The 27,551-nt window shown below is 37.9% G+C and overlaps 1 protein-coding gene across 3 annotated transcripts; it reads right to left on the bottom strand.

The window, feature by feature from the left end:
* On the bottom strand, positions 1-27,551 carry LOC145469469 (forkhead box protein A2-A-like). 3 transcript variants are annotated; one of them, XM_081453201.1, is made up of 4 exons: positions 27,437-27,551; positions 7,189-9,872; positions 3,798-3,919; positions 1-1,892 (listed from the first exon to the last, which is right to left on the bottom strand). In XM_081453201.1, the coding sequence occupies exon 2, from the start codon at positions 9,740-9,742 to the stop codon at positions 8,855-8,857; it is 888 nt and encodes a 295-aa protein (XP_081309327.1). In that variant the 5' UTR covers positions 9,743-9,872; positions 27,437-27,551; the 3' UTR covers positions 1-1,892; positions 3,798-3,919; positions 7,189-8,854. The 3 variants fall into 3 exon arrangements, with proteins under 3 accessions (XP_081309327.1, XP_081309328.1, XP_081309326.1); XM_081453202.1 differs by lacking the exon at positions 27,437-27,551 and adding an exon at positions 14,169-14,779 and having other exon boundaries at positions 2,766-3,919; XM_081453200.1 differs by lacking the exon at positions 27,437-27,551 and adding an exon at positions 14,169-14,779.

The raw sequence follows: 27,551 nt of genomic DNA, 5'->3' as shown, positions 1-27,551 counted from the left end.
TGGGTACGAGATTTTTCCACGGTGAACGAATTGTACCACGGCAATGATTTAGATCCCAAAAGCTGCTGACATTGTTTCAATCGGTGCAATTGGTGTGTTGCCACTGTCTTCCTCATAGAAAACAAATTCTTTAAATTCGATATCATGTTTACTTGGTGACTTTACCTTCTACCTTCACTTTTCCGTGCGAACATAACTGCTCTGAGAACAAATAGAATGAACAAATCTTTGTATTGTGGAGTGACGAAAACCTTTTCAAAATGTTGTCATTATTATAACCTGCTTGGCATGAAAGCAACGTGTGTATTCATGACGGTTTAGCCTGCTGACCGTTACTACCAGAGATGTCTAGAAAATAAATGGAAAACGAAGGCAAAATTGCGACAATCTTGATACACCCACTTGCAGGTCATGTTTAGCGGAGGATGCATTGCTTAAGATTCCATCACAGCTGTTTTTACTTTCGGTTGTCTTGTAGAACATAGAGCAAAACTACAGAAATATATCTCGCTTAGAAACCACTACGAGGTTTTAAAAAATCTCAGTTAGTTCCGTGACGCCTTCGCGTTCAATGCCGCCTCGTCAAAGAGATGTCAAAGAAGTCATGTTCAATTAAAATTTCAATGGGACAGCTGCGTATTTCTTTGGGCCTATTTCTGTATTTTCCTATATTCTCTTAGATATTTTCTCCAAATATTCTCACGACACTACAGAAAAAAAAAAAAAAATAAGCCACATAAATTATTCTAGTAAAACAAAACTTGTCGCAAGGTTGTTTCTTAAAGGAAGGAAAGAGTTCATCTCTTTGCTTTGGAGTATCCCTTTTTGAAAACTGAAAAGAAAACTGAATTACAACCAAGTCATATTCCTGCAAGCTCAACTGAATGATCTACCGAGAACACAAAAACAAAGTCAACATAAACTAACCTAGCTTGTTAGGCGAGAAAATATTTTCCTAACTATTTATCGAAGGGAAATTTGAGTCAACTGTTTCACGTTTCACTGTTTGTATTCGAGAGGTTAACTCGACAGAAAACAACTGAGTTTAAAGTACTTTATACTCTCACACAAACGATTTATTTAGTTTTTTCATCTGGGTGGGTCACAAAGGTTTTCTCTCTCCGCCGCGTCGCGCACAAGACCTGAAGCACATCACGCTAGAAACGAAAGTACGAACCTTCTGATTACGTCCATAAGAATTTCAATGATTTCCTTTACTTCTGGTACTTATTTGAGAAAAAAAAAGCCTTCATGGTTTTACTGCGAAAATTGGAGGTTAAACTACGCAGGAAGTTCAACAGCTAGGACAACTGTAAACAAGGCGAGTTGATATGGTTTGAATTGAAGGAAACACGATGCGAAAGACTCCTACAAATAAAAGACAACAAGTAGATGGGTTCTGTCACAAATTTCCCCCAAACAGTTCTGTACAAACGTAATGCGAAAAATTTCGAATTGTATAAATGGAATCACTATCAAATAAATGAGGGTTATTTTTCATCGATGCAACGTCTAAACCCTGAATTAAACTTTGCTATTTTAATCTCATGGAGTTGACTCTAGGATTTACGGATTAGAAAACTCTCTTTCTCGATCACATAATCCAGAGAGGCTTGCCTTGAGGCGAATATTTGGCGCACTACGAAATAACTTAATACAATTATCTGCCTGTTATTTTCAGATGACGGACGTGCATAGATTCATCGGGATTGCACGACATCTCTCTTTAAGTTTCGATTTTGTCTAGCGTCTTGTCTTTTACTTTTCTTATTTTTCTACTCAGTTGTATATTTCCTGCATTTGTTCGATGTTAATACCGTCACTAAGCACAGACCACATATCGTATCACTTGTTAACTGCTTTCTCCTGTAGGCCCCGAAAGCTCTTTAAACCTGAAAGGTAACAAAATGGATTAGCTCAAATTAAACGTATTGAAAATACTCCGAGAAACAACAATAACAACATTATGTTAAAAAGTTCTTAAACACTTGGTAGAAGGAACTTACCACTGAATTTCATTTAGAAACGCTCAGGGGAAAACTAAATTTCCTTTTTAGCAGCAGAATATTACGCGAACCATTTTAAGGTCATCTTTCGCGCCTGTAATATCGCGGTTGCCAAGCAAGTTTTTATCCGCTTTAAGCCTCTACAAACACCCGCCAAATGCATAAGACTTGGCTTGTTTTTCAAACATCCAACCCTGTGAAATACTGCAGATTTCTTACATTAAAAATTGCCAAATAACAAATGAGTAGATTATAGGGTATGGGCATGCTAAAAGAATTGAAAAAGGTCTTTAATCCAAGGCAAAATTTAAAATGAGCGCAGAATAATATGGGTTAGAAACTCATCTCTTGAAAGACACTGTGTAAACATGTCATTCGCGTGGAATAGCCCTTTCTTTAGAAAGAAAAAAATTTGTTCTCTTGCAAATATTATTACCAAAACTGACTGTGTAATCTTTTTAAAGATACCACTCACAATTTTTCACTGTCGAACGAAACTTTTCCTGAAATCTGACATCGCAGAAAAAAAAGTTTCGAGTGAAAAGGAAATTGCGATTTTACGGCGACAGCTGGGAAAACAGTTTAATTCTTGCGAGACAGATCTTCTTAGCTCATAATGTTTTGAGAATTAAAACAAAAAGTTTCATCGCTAAGGTCAACACCATTGCAGCCGTATAAATTTCTCTATGTAATACTGAGTTACAGTTCTTAAAATTTCAGCTAGAAAAAGTATTAAGAGCTGTTCAGATAGAATCCTACCTTTCTCGGAGTTTCAAAACCCACGCCCAAAGATAATGCCCATGTGCTCACATAATTTCCTCCATCTAATCTGCTACTCTCAAAGAAAACAGCCGAATTTTTTCCAAAATTTTCCCAAAACGTTTTCCAGATTAATTTGACTTTTTTCTTGACTAAAGCTTGTTTGGTCTCATCTTTAACGCTGTCATCTTTAGCAATTGTAACCATGTCTTCAACCTTGCCCAATGATCAAACAGACATGTTCGGCCATGTTTATTTGTTTGCTATACGTTCTGCCAGATAAATAATTACTGCCCTTCTTCAAAGCACAGATGACATTTTCAAAAGATCAGAAGAAAATTTACTCTGGGGCTAAAAGATGTTCTCCTAGACAGGGCAAATTTGACCGTTCAGAGACGGCTATGGAACAACTGTGTCGGTAATAACCTACAAAAGCTGTTGCATGTCAAGACTGTTTTACAGCTCCTTCGGTTTACAGTTGTACCCCAAATCTAAGCATTTTCAGTAATTAGACAGGTCCAACATTGAATTTACTATTACCTTATTCCCCAAAAAGAATTATAAGAGGCCACTGAATTTTAAGCCCGTGGAAATGTAAAATCTGCCTGAAAATACCGATTCTCGTAAGTAATTAGTTGATGTAATATGACAAATCTTGTTACGAGCAATACCAAATTCAGGATAATTTTACTGCAGCACAAAACCAACTTTCACGTAACATAACAGGACTCTGTTTCAATTTATCGGGTTTAACGTTGTCTTCCTGCTAAAACCCAGCATGAACCTTAGAATTTCACCGAAGCAAAAGATGAGTGCAATTTAACAACGAGTAACATTTAACACGATTATTATAAACGAGAGAGATTTCTGCTGGTTCGCTTCCTCTTAAGCAGATATTACCATGATAACAACAAGCTTCGCCGCAGTCAGGGAAGCAGTTTATAAACAGCTAAGGGTATGAGATTAAGCTCGATTAGGTTTCTATAGACTGTGCACAGAACTTGATAAATATCAAAACACCATTTGCCATACCTTTTAGGTTCTTTTGTGCTTCTTGTTCCCACGTGTACTACCAGTATCCATTAAGCATATCGCTTTCACAGCATCTCAAGTTTACTTTCGATCACCAACAAGAATTCTCCGCCATTTAGACGCTAAACCGCAAAAAAAAGGAAGACTTGAGAAATCCATAATTGTGGTAGTAAAAACCTAGTAACTGAGAAGCTGGCTCTCAGCTTCTGAGACTTTCTTCGCTTCATACTTGTTTGGAATCGAGTCACAAAGAGCGGAAATGTCTTGCTAGTCTTTAGATTTGAATAAAACAACACCGGGCTCCTTGACAGAGACCCTGCTTGTAGTGAACATTTATAGTTTAGTCAGTTAACTGAGTTGTGTACTTAACAATATTTTCCCTTTGCCAGCAGTTAACTATATAACATGCAAATATTTAACTCATCAAGTTGAATCACTGGTTTATACTGTAAACTTTTATACTTCGTCTGTGTCGTGACTGTTTACTAGCATCGTGGAACGTAATGATAACATCCCTAGTTTTTAAGCTGAACTTAAGAAAATTCTCTTGAGTCGCCGAATAGAAGAGTTTAGATGTCAGAGTCCGTCTGAATTCAGAGCCGCGCATATGTTCAGCCTACAGCTCCTTTTACTGTACACCCTCAGTTTAATCCTTGTTATTTTGTGCAAAGGCTAAATACGTTCATGTTTACGTTGGCGATGGGAAAATCTGGGGTATTGTTATCAGAAATACTTTCTGATATCTCAAGGACCTTGCTGACAGCGGTCCGAGTGTTTAACCCGGCACCGCACCTCTTTTACATTCCCCTCCCTGTAGCCGCTAATGTCGCCATTTCCTCAGCTCATTTTCGAAACTTCCTTCCTGAACGCTAATCTCGTCGAGTCGAAAAAACACGAGTCCAAACAACAGATGCTACCGGGAAGGTTTTCACTTTTCAGACACACCTATTATTTCAGGTTTGGAAGCTAAACACGCCTTTGACCTCAAAGAAAATACGTTTGGAAGCAAAGACAAGCTGCATGGTTTCGCTTTAACCGATATGGGTGGCCGTGATGTTTGTTCACTAAAACGATTGATAATCATTCACTCGCCCTCTACTCAAGTCGGGCGCGTGTCTCTAACCTCTTTGAGAAAATATCGATTTAGTTTCAAGTTTCGTTTATTAAACCAATGTTTCAATGAATATTACGAAGGCTTAAATTGCAACCTCACCGGATGAATTTGCACGCCATTTTGGCGAGGCCATCTTCAAGCTGACCTCAAAACATCTTGGTGCCATCTTCGAAATTAATCTGTCTAAGTCTGCCCTTGATGAAAGCAATCATCTTCTAACGTCAATTCCTAAGTTTGCACACAATTCCCATCGTAAATGAATTAATGCAGCAACGAACTTAGATAAGATCAAAAGGAAATTTAGGTCGACTGCGACGGACGACAGCCGAACTACCTGCCCGCCGCATTTTCCATGACAATCACGCGCTGAATTTTATCGCGAAGCAGCTTTTACAGATGCTTCAAAAGCGACACTTTCATTTTCACTAGAGTGAAGTCAGATACTGAATTATGCCCTACACTAAAGACGAAAGCTGCCTGAATAAATTGCGCCCTTATCGCTTAAACCTTTTGGCAAGACAAAACTCATGAAATTCAAGATGAACTATAAAAAGCCACTTAACCAACAAAGATATTTTCCGTGTTTCGTCTCATTGGGCTTATTTTTCGCGTTTCAAGACCAAATGAAAACCATTGTAAACCACTTGTAAACTAAGAGAATTTAAAGCGAGTTAAATCGATCAGGTCACGAAACCCTAAAGGCATGAAACACGACGGATTCTCCTATGTTTGAAAATGTATCATCTTGAATAGTGTTTTCATCTTCGCATTTAGTTATCTCGTTACTTCTTCGATCGAGAGATTTTGGTGGCAATAAATACGTGATTCATTATATCATTTCTCTGTTGCTCTTCATAAACTCTTTGCTGATGGATTCAATAGGAGAAGCTTGCTTTTGCCGTCGTGTACCGATAGAAAAAGGAAACACATAAACATGGCTATTCAATACAGTTTTACTCGAACGTTAATAACAATTACAAGTCAGTAAAGACGATTGAAAATGCCGCTGAAAATCTGGCATTTTCATCCGATATGAAAACACGAAATAACTTGACCCAGCTTTGAACATAACGTGCTCCATAATTATAACTCATGTACCCTAATACGAACAGAACAAAAGCCCATTGTTTCCAAATCAACATACAACCATCGCTTCTTCCCGACATTTTAAAATTCGATTGAATTCCTTTAAAACTAAGAAAGAAATGCCGCCAGCTCACAGGCCGGGGCGTATGATAGTTTGATTAAAAGATTTCGGGGCCTTTGATATTCGACTGTGGGATAAAGCGAGTTTAAATTAGTTACTTAGCTAAACTCGTTTAAACTTTTCTTCACCGCATCACTCCTCCACCAAAACGCCTGAGGCAAATTTTTGAAGATAATTTCTGTAAAGCCCGATCGAGATTCGTAAAGCTCTTTTTCTTTTCTCTTTGAGATGAAGGCGGAGGAGAACAATTGCTGAATAGCACCTTCCGGCTTCCCTAAACGTTCATTTTGCCGACCTTAGGTGATAAACATATTACACTTTTAATGATGCTATGATTCCCTTTTCTCTGGTCCTTTTTGAATCGATCCTTGAAAATACTCCTCGAGAAAGAAGCGACTCTGACACGAAACTTATTTCACAGGTTTGAGCAAAATATCGGGTTTACTGTTTAACGCACGGCGAGCAGTACGGACCTACCATTAATACGAGTGATAAACGTACCTGAACAGATGTGTTCATGCGGGAGCTCTCCAGACGACTTAACCTAGTAATCTCTCGGCTTCGATGTAAAGCGCATCATAAAAGTCGATGGCCGGCGGATAGCGTTTTGCGAGCAGGGTAGAATCTCGGCACGATGGCGGAATTGACATTCATCTGCGGCGAATAGACTGCCACCTCATCATGACTTCACCACTCACAAAATTCAGGAGCAATTTGAATTCGAAAAAAGCATGTCTTGATATTCTTACGTCGATTCTCATTGCCAAGTTTCCCTTCAGCAGCTTTTAATCCGCTTACGTGACGAAATAGAGCCGCGCAAGAGCTGTGCAAAGCGCACTAAAACGCGGACAGTAAAACCGATCGAGCGTTTACCCAGGTGAAGAGTGTCCGAAAGTCAGAAACAATAGAAGTAGGTGATTAACATGTTGCGAATTAGCAAAACTGAGTAAAACGGTCGCCGACCGCTTACTAAACTCAAAAGAGAAGACCGCTTTTTCCCACGGAAATTCACTTGAGCCAGAAGAACAGCGAAGACCTACACGAGTAATAGCAAAATGTATTTACTTTACCTTGAACTCAGCCTCATTCCTCTATAACTCCTTGGAATGTCTCACAAGGTTCCATCTAACCTTTGTCTTAAGCTTCGCGACGAAATAACAAGAAGAAAACTTAGTTTGGGCGGCCGACACGAACTGCCCTACAGTCATCAATCACTGAATGTATTTTTTGATCTAATAATGCATGCCTCAGCTCTGTGTATACAGGTTGGTGTTTAAACTAACAACTCAGTCGACTTTGGGCAGTTAAGAACCCTTTCAAGAAATTTGATCTCCTGAAAGAGGACTTCTCCAAACACAAGTTCCAAAGTTTGCAAAAGATTGGCGTGTTGACTGTTAGAATCATTCAAGAAGATCTATGTTTAGAATGTTTTGAAAGCTAGAGCTGACTTGACGCAGGTACGCGCTATAGACCCTAATCTATCATCACATCGTTGAAGACCAAGCCGCTATAGGCTATTTTCTGTAAGCAAAAGGCAAGCTGTTTTAAGATATCAATGTTGTAAAAGAAAGAAAAAACAAACTTGGGCCGAATATTAGAGAAAGGGATACAGATGATGCAGAGAGGAATTTCAAAGGGACCGCTAGTCATCGGTGAGCTATTTTAACACCTTTACTACATGTTTTATCCAGGAAAAAGTCTCTCAAATTCGATTACTGAGAGTAAAGTGGTTTTCACACTTCGTAATGTTACCGCCACACTTTTCAGTTGGCTTGAACCGGGCCCATACTGAGATCATTTCACGGCGGGCGCGGGAATTGTACTACAACCCTCGCGCGCAACAGTTCATTCAGTCAGGCTTGATAATCGTGTTCTTAAATGTTATAGCTAGGTTTGCCAAGTATTTGTCAAAACTGTTACGAGAAATGTCGAACTGTTGATTACTTTTAATTAAAAAAGCTGGCATTTGGAAGGCTGTTGGCTTCGCTGCCAGCCGATAAATAATTAATTTGACTCGCTTCTCAACAACCTCAAGTTACTGCAATGGCGACAGGGAAAACAATGAATACGTCAAGAAAACTCTTCGTTAAAAATTTATTTCGTTGAACTAACAAACTGCTATTTGGGCAAGACTGTAAATTTACAAAACCTCTCCCTGCTTGTATAAATAATGGTAAATGTAGTGTTAAATACACAGTTGACATGCGAACCGCTAACCACAAGAGCAGTCTTTACCGAATAACTCGGTAGTTTAGAAAAAATTCTTGCTATTCTTTGCCCAGCAGCAAAACAACACTAAACTATAACGTATCGACTTCACAGCATATGCTCTTAATTCTCAATTGCACCAAACATAACTTAAAACGATCATGGCTTCTTATTAATTCAGTTTCAAAATATTTTGATTTACACATTTACTCTCGTCAAAATACTCAATAATCACGCTGAGCACGGCGACTGAATGGAATAGTACAAGCTATATTACACTTTCTATAATTTTCTTTAACTTTGATAAAATTCTCCGATTTTACGCTAATGTTATGGTTCTCTTTAGTCGAGAGAAAACGTCTATTTGACATGTAATCATCGAAATCACCTTGGAATTTAAGTATTAATTCGTATACACTGGCAAAATGTATCTTAACAGATAACTCAATTTACAGGCAGCTCAGTCCTGAGGCCCACATAACATAATTAAAACGTACGAAGTCCCGAGTAAGGATAAATATGTGTAGTTTATGAAAGGTTTGAAAATCCAGCAATTCCCGCGCAACTGGACGGTGTAAACACACAACCTTGGTAGTAAGGACTAGGCTCTGTTGTAATGGGGTTTGTGTCGTAAGGTTTTGGCAGTCCTAGAGATGTCATAGATGAAGACATTCCCGCTGGATGATAAGGGCTGAAATGCATGGGATCAAAGCCTCTGAGGTCGGCTTCATGGTCGGACGCGATGATATTCTTGATGGCGAATGGATGATTAAATGATTTGTTCATAGACATTGAGCCCATAGCTCCCATACCCATTGCACCCATAGCTCCCATGGCACTCATAGCACTGTAAGGAGACGGCGCAAGAAAGCTTGGCGCTCCTAAACTCTTGGGTCCCTGAACTTTTTGATGGTGCATCGAAGATACGACCGGGCTCAGCAATCCGGGCTTTGGAAGGTCACTCAGGCTAGGCTTTTTATCCGCCTTGAAGCGTTTCTGTCTGCGGAGGTAGCAGCCGTTCTCAAACATATTGCCACAGTCTGGGTGCAGCGTCCAGTAGCTTCCTTTACCAGGTCTGTCGGGTGAACGAGGCACTTTGACGAAGCAGTCGTTAAACGAGAGGCTGTGTCGTATGGAGTTCTGCCACCGCTGTTGGTTTTGTCTGTAAAACGGAAACAGGTCCATGATAAACTGATAAATTTCGCTGAGTGTCAGCATCTTGTTCGGCGACTGTTGAATGGCCATGGTGATGAGCGAAATATAAGAGTAAGGTGGCTTAGCGTGCGTGTAACTGCGGCGGTAAACTTTCTCTTTCGCCTGCTTGCTTTTGCCGTCGTCCATAGGATGGCCTTGTGTTTGCGGGTTTCCAACTCCCATAGCGGCTGCAGGATTTCCAGGATTCATAGCTTCCATCATGATGCTGCCTTTTCTCTATTCTATAAGCAGGTAGATTCTTTTAACTGTTTCGTAACCAACTGAACGTAGCTTTCGTACCGTCCCGTCACGTCCTTCTGCCGCGGAGACCAGCGTAGATTACTCTTTCCTCCTAGCAATAAAGAAGTTTTATTTTTAGTGACAGTACGTAAACAGGCTTAACGTGACATGTCGGTTAGCTCCTCCCTCGCTATTGTTCCATGGGAAAGCCCTTTGGAGCCTTGCTACGTTTATTGACATAGGGGCCTTTGCGACCACCCGTGGGGAGACATTTTATTAAAAGTTGTGGGGTCCATTATCGCTTGTCCATCACGAAGGCCCACAAACAAATTGCCGTTTCATAATTTATGAGCAAATACAATTATTTCGATAGGACACTTTATGGTTCGGTCCTATCTCGTATCCTTAATGTCAACACTACACAAAGATCACCGTTCGCACAGGATAAACTAAACATTAACGGCAAAAGATTCAAAGGTGCTGATATCTTTGAAAGGACAGGAAGAAGGGATAGATTGAAGCGGTAAAAGGCCTCCGTCATCACACAACACCTTAAAAGCCATGCAATTTGGCGTTTGAGTGATCAAATCATTCACGTCAAAAACTGACCGCTCTAAAACCGGGATCGTTTAACATTCTTTTGGAGCCTAGCTGTAACCTAGGTCCTGTCAGTGCTATTGGCTTCACAATTAGCATAACAACTGCGAACATAAATTCCACAAACAAAAGCAATTACCGCTGGAAACCTCCTCGTTGCAATAACTTTTTCAACTTCTTAGGGACCGGTTTTTTGGTATACGGCGACCAATAGCCTTGTGAACATTTGTCTTTCGTGTAGAAAAGAACTTCTCCCAAATCACCTGCTACACGTTTGGGATTATTGCCAGGATCTGCCCCGATCCTGTATCATAGTTTGGTATTATTTTAAGCTCTCGTTATATGTTTTGTGCTGAGTTTACTTGACTTATTATGATCGGTCCGGGAGAAACGCTCTGTGAGTGAAACACAAAAACCTGAGTTTTATTTAATAAGTTTTGCTAACTGCTGTCAAATTCGACCAATCGTTCGGTTGAATTGTTTGAATTGATAATTCACGATCATTATGCCGCGGCTCCAAGCGATTTACATGCAGTAAATTTGCCAAGGATCCTCTTGTTTTTTTCTCTGGAATGCTAGCACGCGCCTTTGAGCTCGCGATAAAATCTGCGACTTCTTGTGGCCAAATGGGCGCGTGGGACGGAAAGAAAAATGCAGAATTTTTAGAATCCAATTTCTCATTTCCGGAAACTGAGGCAATTAATTAACAAATTTGGCTCGCGTCAATCATTTCACAAAAGCCATTTCCAGGTGCCTCGAAAGACAGCTGTAGATGTAGTGTGATTATAATGGTAAGAATTTCAAATGACCTACATGTATTGCTAGCCGCCAACGTTGAATGAATGTGCCAAACGCTGATATCACCCTTATTTCATGAGGCAGAATAGGACCTCAAAAAGCTCAAACGCAATTAAAACTTCCTTAAGACTAGACGCGTTCTGCTACGAGCAAGATTTATCTTCATGAAATGAGCAATCGAACGAGATGAATTATTGACCGACCAACTTAACACTGCTCGCCCTTGCAAACATACATTATTTGGTTGTTTCCGACTCTTAGTGTTTAAGGATTCTTTTTCTAAATGTTTGCCCCCCAGGATCTCTATCAATATGCGAGCATTAAGGAACTTTATTCTGGTAAAGAGACTTTACAACATTTCGCAAAACAGTGGAGTAGTTTCAATTATGCTCAATTTGTGGTGTTTGCTTAGTGCCGGCAACATTATCTCTGTGTCGAAATGGCTTGTATTGTATAGTGTTTGCCGCAATTTAGTTTTTATTACCCTATCTGGGTTGTGAAAAAGTGCCTTTGTTTAGTCTAAAGCAGATTTTTTGATCAGGCATCGCCCAGCGTAAAGAGCTACGAAAGCAACAGCCTTGCGCGAACGAGTGGAGTCTGAACGGTGTCGCAAAAGGATTATAAAAGACTTTAGCGCGACAATTCCTTTAATACCAAGGAATCGAAGGGACGCGCTAAACTTAAAATAATTCAAGTCTGTCGAGGCTTTTCAAACATCACGATTCTTCTTTTAATTTGCCACGCTATAAGTCGGCGCAATTTCTTCCATTATATTGAGCCGTTATTTTAGCCAAGCCTTTTCAATGTAAAAAAACACCCCAATTAAGCGCGCTTTTCTTAACTGTCGGCTTTCTTTAGAAATTTTAAGTGATGGTTACAACTCTTGCAATTTCACGCAATAAAAAGTGTCCTAGGTTTGAAAAACGTTTATCGGTGATTAGGAAATTTTTTGCCATCATTCTATTCTTGACTAGTTTGGCCCTACATTAGGAAGGAATCGAATTTTGCGGTTAAATTTAATTTACTTGGTACACCTGTCAGCGAGAAGTCGTGTGTTATAACCTTGCTTATGTTGGTTTTTCGCTAATCTCGCTAAACTCTTAGTCTTCATTCAATAAGTAAAGGAAGTACTCGACAGCCGACTAGCAATTGATGCGCGACCCTAATTGCAATCATTTCGTTTCCAATTGCCCGAGTTTCTGCAAAGTGTTCATTAATTTTTACGTCCTTCAATGGTAATGCGTTTGTCCCCACCAGAGTTATATACCGTTGACTTTCGCGAGCTAGACTTCGTTCTTCAAAAGAATTTTGTCTATTTCTCGTTTAGTTTGGCCCGAAATAAATAAGACATTTCGTTTTCGTAATAAGGAAGAAAACTGTCAACTTTGGAAAGTGCTCTTTCTGTTTGGAAAATGAGCTTAAATTTTAATATGTCTTGTGTGACTTCTCAAAGGTAAACAATCGACAATTGTAGACAGAGAGAGAGTTTCATTATTAAACTTTCGTCGAAATTTCAGTAGGATTTTTTGCCTCCTCGAGAACTATTTGACGTTTAATTCAATAATCGGTTAACAACCCAGAATTATCTTATCTCACCCTCCAAACTCCGAAAAAATCGAGTAACGGTGTAGGAAGTCATACAAGGAACTGATATCTGTTGTTGTGAATACACTGAACGAAAACTTTTGGCTGCTGAGTGAATAATTATGGTGGAAGATTCTTCTGAGACACCGCTAGACCTTGATAAAAAGACTATTGACTGAATTGTTCTGTAGTTTATTTTGGATAATGTTAACATCGTATTTGGAGACAACTGACAGGCTTTCAGTACAACCCAAGAAAAGCAAAACCGCATGAATTCTATGGTAGCTAATTTAACTCTACATGCGTGCTGACAGATAAAGATTCGCAAGATATACACTGTTTTCTAAATATTTGAGGGATTTGGAAAAAATGTCAGCGAGCTTATTCAATACACGAGATTAGATAAAAAGTGTACCTTGAGAACTAAAACATAATGGCCGAACTTCGAGTGAGATTCCATGTTTCCGAGTCATGTCCGTTTGGCGCGCAAATCGGCAGCAGACCCACGGCTGAACCGTAACTTATGAACGATGTATATTTAGACACATAACTAGAACTCTATCGGCTTTTGATCTTCAGCTTCGATGACAAAAGGTAAAGATAGCTGTTTGCCCTAGGGCGCTTAATTATCAAACACTTAACTGCCTCTTTTAGCTTTAATCCCCTTACCGACTTCCATGAGCAGGAACTTTGCAGCTAAAACTTTCAACGCGTTCACCACAAGCTTCCAGTTTAAAGCTCATTGGCACTAAATGGAATCAGGCCACATTAACTGAACTGACTTTCAGTGGGCTTACGGTGCTTGAGGTTAACTGTTGTTCAGTTAGCTTTCTTCGGCACACAATCATATCAAATTTACAAACACGACTCAACAAAACAGTCCAAATATTGGACCGAGTGAAAAATTACAACACAACAGGTTATGTAAAATTGCTTGCTTAAACATCACAAATATATCTACCAAACGAAAACGTATTTCGCCGTGAGAAAATCGATAGACTTGTTTACCTTTGAAACCTTAGTTTATCCAGTAACTGGAAAGAACATAACCATCGTCAATTATCGTTCTGCATCGCTGTGTTACGCACTAGTTACAGCAAAAATAATCTTAGGTTTCTGTCGCCACAAAAAACCAAGTCAAACGCTCACTAAGATTTACTTTAAGAGGTGCTTTAGTTTCTTAACTGTTCAAACTTAAACGGCAGTAAGCTTATAAACGTTCAACAACCAACACAACCCATGTTTACTCTATCGATTGCTAACGTACTAGCTCTTGGAGAAAGAATCCTTGGCGAGAGCTTTCGCGATGGCTCTATTGGGTCTTTCTTCCCCGAGTTCTTCCTACGGCAGTTTTAAAACTAGGGTATTTGCCCTCCAATAATTTGAGTCGCGGAAAATATTTCAAGAAATTTCCACGGAAATAGCTTACCTCTACAGCATTCAGTTCAGTTGAACTTTGTAATTTTCAGTAAAGGACGTCACTTTTTCAGGTTTCTGTGCGTTTTGATTGAGAAGTCTTATACTCCTTGTAAGTTGCTAAATTACAACTAAGTTGGGAGACGTATATGATTCGCTTTTTATAGCAACGTCTTTGTGTATTATACTGACTTCCTATGTCCTCCTCCAATTAAAATTCACAAGCGCCTTAAGCAAACTTCCTATGCTCACAAACGATTGGTTAATCAAAATCGTATTTTCATGCTAAACATTTCGCTTTTCTTGACGCTCGGTAAATGTTTGATTTGTCTCGTCCTTTTACGCATTGTTCCGTCTCTCAGATTTAGCAGTTTGGTCGTTTTCCTGTCAATGTCTAGCTCGGTCGCTTTGTCGTTTATTTGTCACGTAATGATTTTCCCTTTGTCGGCAAAAATTATTTTTGTTTTCAATGAAACACTGGCATATTTGCGGCTCAAACATATTCAAGTATACTAACAAAGAAAACCGACGTCGAATATTTTCTCCAGATTAGCCAAATAGAACCTTTTTTTTTGCTGTCAGTAACTGTACCTCGTGCCTGTAATTCGCAAAAGATTAATCTTCAATTTTAACTCGACACCATTAAAAAGTGAAGTACAAACTGAAAAATATTCGCGAATCTTCATTTAACTCGCAAAATATTTCTTTGTCGAATCTTTCCTCTTTTCTTTTTCCTTTCCAAATGCGTAATATAACGAGTTAGAATTGTGTGACGGTGGCTTTGTTAAACAAACAGATTTATTAAGCATAGTGGTAGTTTGGGATACACTGCGTCGCTGATACTATTTCATTATTCTTTTCATAAACTCTTTTATGTGTGGTTACCACGATGAGGTGAAAGCAAAATGGCTTTTAATGAACCTTTAGCCCCAGGTGAATAAGCCATTAAAAGAGTCCTAAATGCAAAATGTGTACTAGCGAAAAGGAAAAAAAAAATAAGCAGCATTTGGCTTGTGAAATTTCGTCCCAAAATTATTTGAAGAAGATGCAACGTGTCTGTTTGTTTACTTAAATCAGAACCTTTTATGACGCTCGTGAGTGACAGGCCACAAACGCGTGAGAGAAATGTCGAAATAAACCTCCAAAACTTTCATTATCACAGATTTTATCAGCACTGTAACAGTTCCTGAACCGTTGCCCTTGGAAACAGATTTTCTCCAATCTTCAAGTTCACTTCTTTTAAACTTATTTTGTAGTATGAAGAGAGTTTTCCTCAATTATACGTGTGAATGCTGAAACGCTTAATATTTTTTTTGTTACTCCTGCATTTTTCCTTCAAGTATAAATTTTCGCTTGTTTTTAATTTTGCTAGGCAGTAAGTGATTATTTGTAGGACGTTGTGAGAGCTATCTATTTTGTTATTATCAGGCTCGTGACCGACCTAATCAGGTAGATTGTAAATTTCAACTATTTGCCTGTAAGCCTGGGAAGACTTTAGTTTGGTCCGAGTTCGCGGTGTAAAGGTGTTGTCGTGTTATCTTTATTCGCCGCGTGGCGAGACAAAAACGTGCGCTCGGTATAATCTTCTTTGACACCTGCTGAAGACAGCTTGAGAGAGTAACATTGCCTTTAAAAAACACTTCATTTGCGAGGCAAAGGTTTGCACGGAATGAATTTCTTAAAAAGAAATGGTTTCAGTTGCCAATAATTCATGGATTCAGCGCAATGATCAAACATAACTTTCTTCTTTAAAAAAATCCCATATGAACAATTTCATAAGTTCTTTTGTAACAGTGTAAATGACTAAAATTTCTGGGGCAATAGTCTAATTTCAGCAGCTTTGTTTCCCACACCGTTTTACATGTTTTACCGCGTTTCATTATTAGGGCCTTAGCCAAGTCATTGTAATTCCGCCTTGTTCGTTGCAAACAAAAGCTTGTTTACTCAGCCTTTCACTTGAAAAGACGTACAACTAATACTTTGGCGATCGCCTGTGGTAACCACCATTCCTGACTGAGTAACATGAGAATTTTGTTCAGTAGAACAGCTTGTACTTTAGCACGCAATGCAGCCTCTACCCTGTGAAGTTCGCAGAAACAACGCCTCCAGAGAAGAATGCCTTAACACTTGAAATACTTGACCTGAGTGGTTATACAGTGTCGCTATAAGTCGTGAGAAAATTTCAGTCACAATGAAGAACTTGGCAAAGAGGCAAAAACAGAAGTACGCTCAAGTTATCTGCGACTGTTGGTGCGTTGCTTTTTCCTCTAAGACCACCTTTGTATAATAATATAAATCTATGCACGTGTGAAATCGCATGATCTTTAGGACTAAACGTGAGAGGAATCTCTCAAAAAGCGATCAGGTGGCTACGTTTATACGACGTTTTGCGACTAGGCGAATAATCAAAATAATTTCGTCAATCTTTACTCCTTTCAGAGAGTACCAAAGGAATTGTCAAACCATAGATCGACAGCAAAGATAGAGGAATATATTGAAACTGCAAAGTTCAGTCGTCAATGCAGGTTGAGAATACTAAACACGAACGAGTTAAATCTTGACTTACTATGAGCGAGTAAAGGAGAACCAAGGGGTATTTAGAGAACACGAATAAGGAAATCTGACAATGCTACATACAGAGTGGAATTAATATAAAGCTCCTTATGGTTAATTCTCTTCTCCGTTCTGCTCGCCCGACCGGCAGGCACCGATTTTAAGTCTTTTTATACAACTTAAGTCTTTAAGTTTTAATTTCTGCCAGGGCTGCCTCGTGCATAAACATCAATTCTTTATTTTGCAAATCAAGGGATTTTCAACAGGTGCCAAAACCATTTGAATACCTGAACCACGGTGAAGGAAACTTCAACGGCCCATGCTCAAAGCCATGTTGAATTCTTATCGCACAACTGATATGTTATAAATCAGTTATATAACAGTATACAATAGATTTCAGCCAAAAGTTTGTCCATCTTCAAAGATGCAGTGTAGAGTGTATCAGGACAGTTATTCTCTGACAAATATGATGACAAGTAAAAGCTGAAGAAACAGCACGGAAGTAAGTTCTCTGACATTAACTTTAATGCACATTAACAAACAACATTCCTCTGCCTCCAATTCAAGTGAACTTCTTTTCATCCGAGGACGATCGTGATTATTTGTTTAATCGGCGTTTTGCTAAGTCCTTTCCTAATTAAACTTTAATTGTGTAGTAATAACTTCATTATCAAGCACTGTGTTAAGTTTCCCATTATTCTTTGGGCTAAAAAAAAAAAAAAATCAGTTCGTGATTCATCCCGAACTCATCTCAGTCAGTGCAAAGTTCCCAGTGATTTGGTGACTCACCCGAGTACAATATTGCAAACCTTGCCAAATTTTTTTAAAGGACACATTATTAGCTGATATCAAGCAGGGAAACGAATTACTGTATAGGTAGGGCGACAGAAATTTTCCTAGAGCCCCATGTTCCAGTCAAGTTTATGCAAACGACCAAAAATAATCGTTACTGAGGATCAACATTATCATTGTATTTTAAAACATATTTCTTACATGCTAAGTTCTGTGCTCAGTTGAATAGCGCCCTTATAAAAGGCACATTCAAATATTTCTCTGGTAAGTTATTTTATTCTAACACTTCAAGGATAATTTGGATAAGGTATTGACGAATTATAGGGCGTAGTAACATGCGCAGTAAGAGTCTGATAGCAGCACAGAAATGAAGAAACCCTTCGTGCCAGTTTGTTAAATGTGGTTGATGATTTTTGCAGGTATTAATGTACCGTATTGTGATTGAATGTTAACTTCAGCTCAAGATAACTTGCGTATTCAGTTGCCCCGTGTCGCTGTGAAGAACATTGTATCCAATTAGTTCTTAACAAAAAAGAGAATTCAAAGCAAGATCCACGATATTGATCTCTTTCAGTGCGGCACACGCTGTAACACGTCCAATTTGTAAAACAATTAGCTCCTTAGTTGAAGTTGGTGTTTAATGAAAACTGATTAAGAAAGACAATTGCCTTCGGCAGTAAAAAGTTTCCTGACTTATTAAAATGCCTGGAGGGCTCCAGACAGTCACTTTTTTAACGGTTTAAAAAAATAAAGCGGAAAGTAGAAGACTTGATTTTAACCTAACTTGTATGTTTTTAAATCGTTTTGTGGGATTTCTGACTAAATTGAGGCAAATATAGTTTTCAAATCAGACCCTTTGGTCTAACTTGTGATTGATTACCAAATTTCAACTAGACAGCAAAAATGATTGATTTTATTTGTTAGTCTCAACACCCATCTACGTGACAGTAAATTGTAAGGAGACTAAAGATATGTTTGCAATCGTTTACGTAATTTCAACATATTTAAAGAATAGGAATAGCACGAAATCGCGATGGTTTGCATGAGATGTAACGAAACGTGCGAGGTAAAATCTACAGTAACTGCGATAAGCGTCCCAGATGAAAATGTGCAAAGACGGAAGTGTTCTGTCGTGTTTGAAATCTTTTGCCAGGGATCATAATTTTAAACACGGTAAATGTTACAGAAATCAAATTTTACTGAAATTGATTGACATTTCATTCTAATCGCAAACATTGAATTTCCCGCATGTTTGCATCTCCATAATGGTGGAAGAAACTGCCGACTGATCTCAGTAGGAGATGTTCATCACTCAGAATCACTTTGCAAAAACTTAGGGAAGGAAACTCATCACACGTAATTAAGCAGTCAATAGGGTCAGCAAATTCGTTCGCCCTGTTGACTGATCAGACACTGAACAGGTGAAAAGCAAGCAAACGGAAGAAGTTTTTGTTGAAATTATCTAGTGTGCAGTGTCTGATCAAGTTTCAACGCCACTTTGTTAAAAGTGAGTCTAAAAGCTAACTCAGCTCTCTTTTGCTTACTAAAGATGATCGCCGTAAATTATGGCACTTATTCTGCAGCAACCCAGGCTGACAATTTTGTCGTGGATAAGATCAATTAAGGTGAACATCACTTGGTTCCTGATTCGTCTCACTTCAATATAAGCGATCAAGCATTTTAATACGAAGATCTCCATTTTCCCAGTAGTAATAATCAAAAACGCACGAAGGAACTTCTCCATCTTGGGATGTGAAATAAAGTAAATGTAAACTTGACCGAAAAACGATCATTTATCTTTTTCATTGGTGTTCGTGAGTAAAATATAATGTAGCGTTGAAGGTCAGCGAAAATAGGTCAGATTCGGTTCCCGTGTCTCCTGCGAACAAGTAAACACAAATATTTACACTGTATAGATACAAATCAACATAACTTAAATACTAAGTAAAGATTTTGAAACATCAAAAAAGTCAGGTTTTCAAACATTTTGCGCTTAAATTTTATTTCTTTGAAGCTCAAATCGCTACTGACGAACTCTGAAACTTTTGATTTGATATGTAACTTGAAAACGTAGCAACGATATATGAATTAGCATTTTAAGCTGTTTTGTTAGGGGAGAGTTTATGTTTACCATTAAGTATTTAAACCTGAGAGCAAGAGTTTGCTGAAATTATTATAATTATACAAGGTATATATTTGTGATTATTTCTAAATATATAAGGCAAGCAAAAACATATTTGCTATAATTGATGTATTTGTTGGTTAAACTATATTTTTGCCGATCGTAGAGCGAAATGTCTAATCACTAACCTTCCAAATTTTGAATGAGACCTGCCCCGCCGTTTGTCTTTGTGCTTCGTTTTATGAAATCGCGCGATAAACAGTAAATAGTTTGAAGACGGCCCGCTCAGTAACCAAGTGCTGCCAGCGCCATACCAGCTCTAGAGGCGCGCTGTTTGCTCTTTTGTTACCAGAAAGTCAACAAAGATTAAGCCTATTAGCTGTTCCAGTCACGGTCCAAGCCTTTCCAAAGTGTGGCTTCTCAACGAATTTTGAGTTGTATCTTGACAACTTCCGAGCAGAACTGATTTGTACTAATTATGTCTTCACAGCAAACCCATGAAAACTGACACACAGCTTTAATTTCTTTCCCCCCGTCATTTTCACGCCAATGAATTGGGCGGAGAAAGAAAACAAAAGATAGGCGATTTTAATCACCATTGAATATTTAAAACTTCACCAGCAACCTGTCACGACTTTCAAAGCCTCCATCTGTCCGTTTAATGACAATACTGGGAGCTCATTTCAGAGAACAATTCTTCATTTAGCTTTTCATGTCACTGGCGGGTGTTTAAACTGGTTGCAACTTGTAAATCAAAAACTTGAATTCGCTCAGAAAAGCAGGTGACAACTGAATCACAGCAAAAGTGATTCGCTTGGACGTGTGAACCTACATGGTACTTCCCATTGCAGCGTTTTAACATTATTGCTCATTAAATACTTTTTGAAAATAACAGACAAAACATCGTGTGACAAAATTCCATCGTTACGCTATCGTAACCTCAAGCGATAGCACTTAACCACACGCAAGTTAATTTCAAAGCAGTCTTACTCACTATTTGTCCTTCCAAGACAATAGATGTTTTTGTCAGCGCGTTTCTATATCATCTTTGATGAGAAGACGACGATAAACAGGAACCAAGCTACTCAGTTAGGTCAATAAAATCTGAATGATAATCCGAGTAAACATAAGCTGTTGAAAACAGCAGGGAAAAATAAATAACGTGAACAACACTGCTGTAAAGTAAACAGATCACTGACAATTGGCCTAGATAAAAACTTTCCAAAATAACAGATCTATTTCCTTGTACGTAAAACATTCCCTCCGGGAACTTAAGTAATCTTTTATTTGTAATTTTTCTTTGTTGTGATGTCTTAGACGAGGACAAAAGATGTTTATGGGCGAAGTATCCATAAATAACGCTAATGCCTAAAAGGGAATATCATTTCCTTCAATGCATTATGTCTGCTGTATTTTATGTGGTGGTTTTTCCATTAGTATTAATATCGCTACCATTTGCAAAAGATATTATTGGAATTTCAACAGAGTTACAAATTCAACCAATATTTTAAAGACAGAAAATGTCTTTCAGGGATTACGAATGCAGTTTGGATTGAATTTAGTTAAAACTTTAAAAAGTTTATTTTCAGGTCAATACACTCCATATAAAACTCTGTAAAATATAGCAAGGCGCAGATACCTACGAGCTTCAAAGCTTAACAACAAGGTCAAGGATAAGTTTTCAATCACAAAGTAAACATTGGTTCACCAGCAAAAAAAAAAAAAACAGTGTCGAAGAGTTTGTTTCCTTAGCATTTAGTAGGATGTACAATAAGATGAACGACAAATACAATATTGTGAACAAAATTGAAGCTCTAGCGTCAGCGATGTTACCGACGTTTCGTTAACTAACAAGTTGCACCGAGGAACAACCTGCCCTTGGCAATTCACCTGACACGCGCCAATAACCGGTTCATATGCTTGCTTAAATTTCACCTGCTGCTAAAATGGATCTCTCCTTTGTGTTTAGACCTTTCTTAACTTACTAAGAATCCTGAAAATTTGTACTTACAAACACAAAGAGCCAGACCGTGTCCCTTTAATCCAAAAAGCACTATGACTGGTTACTCTCTCTGCGTTGAGTTCAAAGTGGAGCTCGCTGAGTTACGAGTGAAGATCTCCCTGCAGTGAATTCGTTTAATGAGGTCTCTGCCCCTTTACCTCCCTTTTATCTTGTCAGTTTAACGTAGCTAACACATTTTGACACACCTCATTAAGAAAATTATCCTCAGCCATGCTAAATAGGTCGTTACGTTAACGTGTCCCTTAGTGTAAGAAGCAAAAAGGTGAAATACAAGTTTTAATTTTTTTCAAAAAAACTTTGTGAGGCAAATACAATTCCTCTATTAAATGGCCCATACACTTTGGTTCCATACACTTTTTATAATGCTAGATGAGAGAATCTTCTTGATAATCATTCTCCTTAATTATTTGAGACCTGGAATCCTGTGCCAAGGGGAGATCAAAATCAAAATGCCAATTACGTTTTGGCCGAGGAAGAAAATTTGTATTTTCGTTTGCAGTTGTGGAGACGTCGATATCTGAATCAATGCAAAAAATTTGCAAAATGATTAAACCACGCTGGCTTTTTCACTAGTCTTTCTTTGCTGAACACAATCGAGCCGTGGCGCAAAAAAAAAAAAAAAAAAAAACATTAGCAGAAATCTAGCACTTTACTCCGGGTGCCTCGACCACGTGTTTTGCAAGTCAGATTCTATTCACAAGCAGTGCCATTGACACGACCATAGTGAATGAATAAATATAGCCACCAAGGTTGGGATAAAAGAAAAATTAGTGCAAGTCTGTTGACCAAATAAGTAATCGTTTTTCGAGAAGACTTCTTAATGTAGACACCAAATGCACAGGTCAAAGAAAAATAAATGAAGTTATATTTGAAAAAAAAACATTCAACCCTGTCTGTTCCAGAACTCCCTTGGGCAAAAGAGGAATCACCCGAGGGTTTGAACGTATAAGCTGACTGAGATATCAGTCTGTAAGAAATAAAAATGGCGTCGACGATGTGTTAACGGACCACACTCCATAGAAAACGGTTGAACTGGACTCTTACCAATCATGACGAATAGTTCGTATTTTGACACGGTTCACGTACAAATCAAGATGTTATTCTTTCCCTTAACTGTGTTTCAGAGATCACTGAATAGTAGCTCGATTTTCTGCAAGATTTGCATTATTTGTTTAGTTTTTATGGAACAACGAAAAGCTAATAGTTCTTGTTCTAACAAATTACTGTGCAAAGACAGCTTATCTGAACCATTAAATGATGTTTACCTTGCCAAGTAAACTAGAAGTCCAATTTTCTTGTACAAACACCCCTTCATTAATTGCTTTCTTACCCTCAACTAAATGACTTCTACAGTTAACCTAACGGTCTTAAACCAGATAAATAATTCAAACATTCATTATTCCGATGCCCGAAAAAGTCATTCTTAAAACGAATTTGTGTGCACAAAGCATCCAATTTCCAGCTACACATCTTAAATAAAATCACCCAGATATTCAAGTTGCGTATTGAAAACAATTTTCATTTTTACACATGATCCCTTTGCCTTTATTTCCTACGCCATAGCTTTATCTTCGTATGTTGTTCAATTATAATTCATTTATAAGTCATGGGTAAACGTCTAAACCAAAGTAACTGACTGGAGGTTCACTAAAACCACGGAGAAAATAAAATTGAGTTGCGCGTATAGAGAGTTTCCCTTCGTGTCTCAGCGTAAACCTCAATCTGAGATTTCCAACTAATATGCGTTTTATAGGCTGTCTATCCGTCCTAGATACCAGAGAGCTGACTAGGGAAAGGAGAAAGGTTAAAATAAGGTTATAATATCTGGGATATTCTAAATTTCGGACGCACTTTATGTTTTGTACGTGCTTGCATCTATATGCTGCCTTTTAATAAAACGAAAAATGACATTTGAATTTGAACGCTTGATATGCTTACAACTGGAAAACTCAGATTTAATCTTGTCCTTCCTGTCAGTCAAGATTAGTTAGCATGAGAAACTCTATATCAAGTATATCAACTGACTAATACTAATCTCCCTACAGTTCTTCGAATATTATTTGTTCTAAGAATTTGGGCTTCATTGATGTTCTGCTTTATTTTCCTCGCTTTTCTTTTTGACAAGAAGAAATTTGAAGTTGATCGGCTATAGTTGGAATAATGGCCCTAAGTACAGCGCGTCAATAGTCAGGACATTTGGTCAGCTTGAGAAACATAATTAACTGTATTAGTAAGCAACTTTAAAATTTTACTTTTTCAATGCTATTTACTGTAAAGTAAAATAATATTGTTTGCTCACACTTATGTTTTATTTATTTTCGGTCACGGCCCTGTTTACACTTGTTATTTGTCACGTTTCATGCACGGTTAATGGACGATCAAATAAAAGAATGCCAGGTCAAGAAAAATAGGCAATGGTCCTTGAAAAATATCAAACACATTTTTTTGTGTCATGATTTTATCCGCTGCTGATCAAAATCCATTAGAAGTTACCTTCATTAAGAATGTTTACTGAATTAAGCGTTGCTTTCTGTTAACGTTTTTAATTGTCTTTGTCTCATCCTGTCCAAAGGATTGTCTACCGTTTGTACGTTTGAACATTTTCTTTTCCATTCCAACGATAATGTATTTCTTTTTGCTCGAGAATACGTCAGTCATACCATAATAATAACATTCAAGAAGATTTTAGATGAATAAGAAAGAGATATGTCGTATGTGTCATTTTTCTATGAATATGAAGTGATAGCTTTCCTAGTTAAAGTAAATACGCTAGGTTAGTCTTACCAGCAAAAGATGTCAGTTATCACTTCTTTCGCCTTCTTGGGCGTTAAATACCAGTTTTATTTTACAGTTACAGTCATACTTAATAAAGGACGTCGAAAATAACTTGTCTTACACCTAATAGTGAACTGTCGATATTACAAAAAATAAATCGTCTCAGAAAATCAAGGTGCTATAAAACACTGAAAAATCTATTTGAAACTTGTTTTTTGTTCCGGACAACTCATGAGCTTAATTGTCTGACTCCACAACACAACTGAGGAAACCCAGAAATAAACGAAGAAATGAACAAATTCATTATTTATTACTACAAAAAGTAAAACATGTTTTACAATGAAACTGCTGTTATTACTAATCCAACATCGTCCAATTTATTACAAAAAACTACTCTGTTGGTTTCGTAAAACATTGTTATTACTAAAAACCGAGAACTCAAAGTACTAAGGATACACATAAAAGTTTGCTCCAAATCTGACCAAAAGGAGAAGTTCTCCCGGTAGCTGCTGCCTCAGCACGGATTCATTGTTGCGGCGACTTAAATGAAGCAAGACTATTAATTTAACGGAAAACAATTTAAAACAATATCCTGTGTTTTGGAGCACTTTGACAATACTCTTTGAATTTGCATGTTTACCTTTTAAACACAATCTCGTTGCCATCCTCACCCGCGGGCAAACATGTCTTTCCGACCAAGGCTTCCTATTTTGATAACACAAATAGTTTAGACTGCCTTATTCCGTGTTTTTTAATAGCTTTATTTCTGATCCAATTTCTAGCTCAACTTAACTGATCTTTAGCTCACGTCTACCAAGTAAATGAGATCTTCCTTGACGCATTTTTGTTTTTGTTCAATGACAGAAAACAGTTGAAGTGTTTTACTGTGTAATCTTCATCCTCTGGCAACTGAAATTCAGTTTAACAAGTATTCCAGAATTAATTTCAGCACTTCTCACCCGCTTGAACAAAATAAATTACATGGTTAATTTATCAAAGACAAAACGTTCCAGTGTATTTTCGGTGTCGATAGATGTTTTAAGTAATGTGACAATTGGCGCCAAAATATCACGCGGCGATCAGCCAAAGAAAATCCTCACCCGTCAAGAAATTCATTTGCTTCTTCTATCAGCGATCACAAACACCATCAACAAACCCTAGTTATCAAAGACTAATTTATTTCTCTTTGTATTAAGCCTGAACATAAAACGTGAAACCTAAACGTTTAAAGTTTTATCTTCGCCTCCTATTTGCCATCCGTGAATTTAAACCATCCTCGAGCAAACGTTCCTCGTCGCCTAAAGGCGACACCTTGTCCGAGAGAAAACTTTGGCTTTACAAGATGTTGGAAAGATCTAGTTTCTTAAAGATAATGGAAAAAGGAAAGCTTTTGACGTATTTTTGTAATTACAAGTAAAACGCCGGGAAGTTTAACTAATTACCCGCCATAATTACGTCACTCTCGGAACTCAGTAGTTTTCTTATCTTTAATTGTGGTTGTTTCAAGGATGCAGCCGCATTTAATCCAATATTGATCCTATCGAAGCTTCAATTTCAAAATTTGATCAAATGGGGGGGTTACCATCTTGTTAGTTTTCAATATGATAACCTAACAATTTGACGGTGGACCTCGTCTGTTTCCGTCGATTTCTTGGAATTCCGCGAGCAAACAGCCTTGACAGCCGATCACTGCTTACCCGAAAGTAAAATTTGAAATGTCATGTGGATTTCATGTTCATTACTTTGAAACTTTTGATGGATTTTGACTCTTTCTCAAGGACTCTTCAACTCAAACAGAACAGAATTCTAACTATTGGCCGGCCTTGTCGGAGATTTCACTGAATGAAATTCACGTCGGCTTGTAAACAACTGAAATTGACACGACCTAACTTTCAGCGTATAGTCACGCGAAGACTTACTATGAACTGTTATCAAAAGTCCGGGAATTATCGTTATTTCCTGGATATTGTTTTCACGAGGCTCTTAAGTCAGTTTTACTCAGCTTCCGAAATATTGAAAGCCTTCATTTAGTCCACTTATAATCTTCCGTGTGAAATGATTAAATTGAATAAAGGAAGCAGTGAAAAGAGAGATATAGAATTTCCCAAAACACTCGCGCTTTCAAACACAGAAGGCGGAATTTAACTTAGTAGTGACAACGCCAAGACTTTGCGAAAACGATTCTGACCGTATTGACTCTTCTTAGGGCGATTGAGTGAGTGCTAACCAAATCATTAAGTTAAAATAAATATAACGTTGGAAAAGATCTCCCAGAATCTATGTACGTTGTTCGATGAATTTTCAAATGCAGTGGAATACAAAATTAAAACATTGCACCATTATGTCATTTGACAGCTTTGTTCTCTATTCTGTCATTTCATAGACATGAAAAGCGAAATTTAAATACGCAAAATTTTCATAGAATAAATAAGCCTTTCAACTATCGGGTTACAGTAACACATGGGCCAAATGCGTTTCGATATCACTGACGTGTTTCGAGAAAAAAACATTTTTTTCCTTTTCACGAACTTTTACATTCGAGTCCTTTTCAACAATGTTATCTCCCACTGTAAAAAATAACTTCCTCTTCGTCTATTTGAGGGCGAAAGCTAGTTAAGGTCCTAACAACTGCCTTTAATTTAAGCTGCGCATAATGGTAGCCTAATAGAAATATAACTTCACGATAATGGTCTCAACTTATCTTCTGACGATGAATTTCCCCGTGGTATCCAAAACACATCTCTTTCGCTCAAATATCAAATAACAATGAGAAGTTGCGAACTTTCTCCAACATGACTTTGTCGTTTTCCGTCTATTGATTCACTAACATAACAAGTTTTCTTAGCTGGACGTTTGAATCAAAACAACGAAACTACAAACATGTCATGAGTTGGTAGCGACAAACAAACAAAAAATATTAAGACGAGTAAAGGTAAAGAAAGATAAATATTTGTCGTGCAGTACTCGAATGGAATTTATATGGCCAAACTGTGTAAACAAGAATGTTCCGTCTCACCTCTCAAACGATCAAGGTTGACAAACAATTTGAACAGCTTGAAAATATTTGATCTTGAATCCAAGAAGCCTGTGGAAGAAAGAATACATCTAGGCTGAGTTTCGTAAACAAAAGG

The sequence above is a fragment of the Orbicella franksi genome, chromosome 15 (genome assembly GCF_964199315.1).
Source record: "Orbicella franksi chromosome 15, jaOrbFran1.1, whole genome shotgun sequence".
Classification (NCBI taxonomy): Eukaryota; Metazoa; Cnidaria; class Anthozoa; order Scleractinia; family Merulinidae; genus Orbicella; species Orbicella franksi.
The sequence above is the reverse complement of the archived record's forward strand: the minus strand, read 5'-3'. Positions and strand labels throughout refer to the sequence as shown.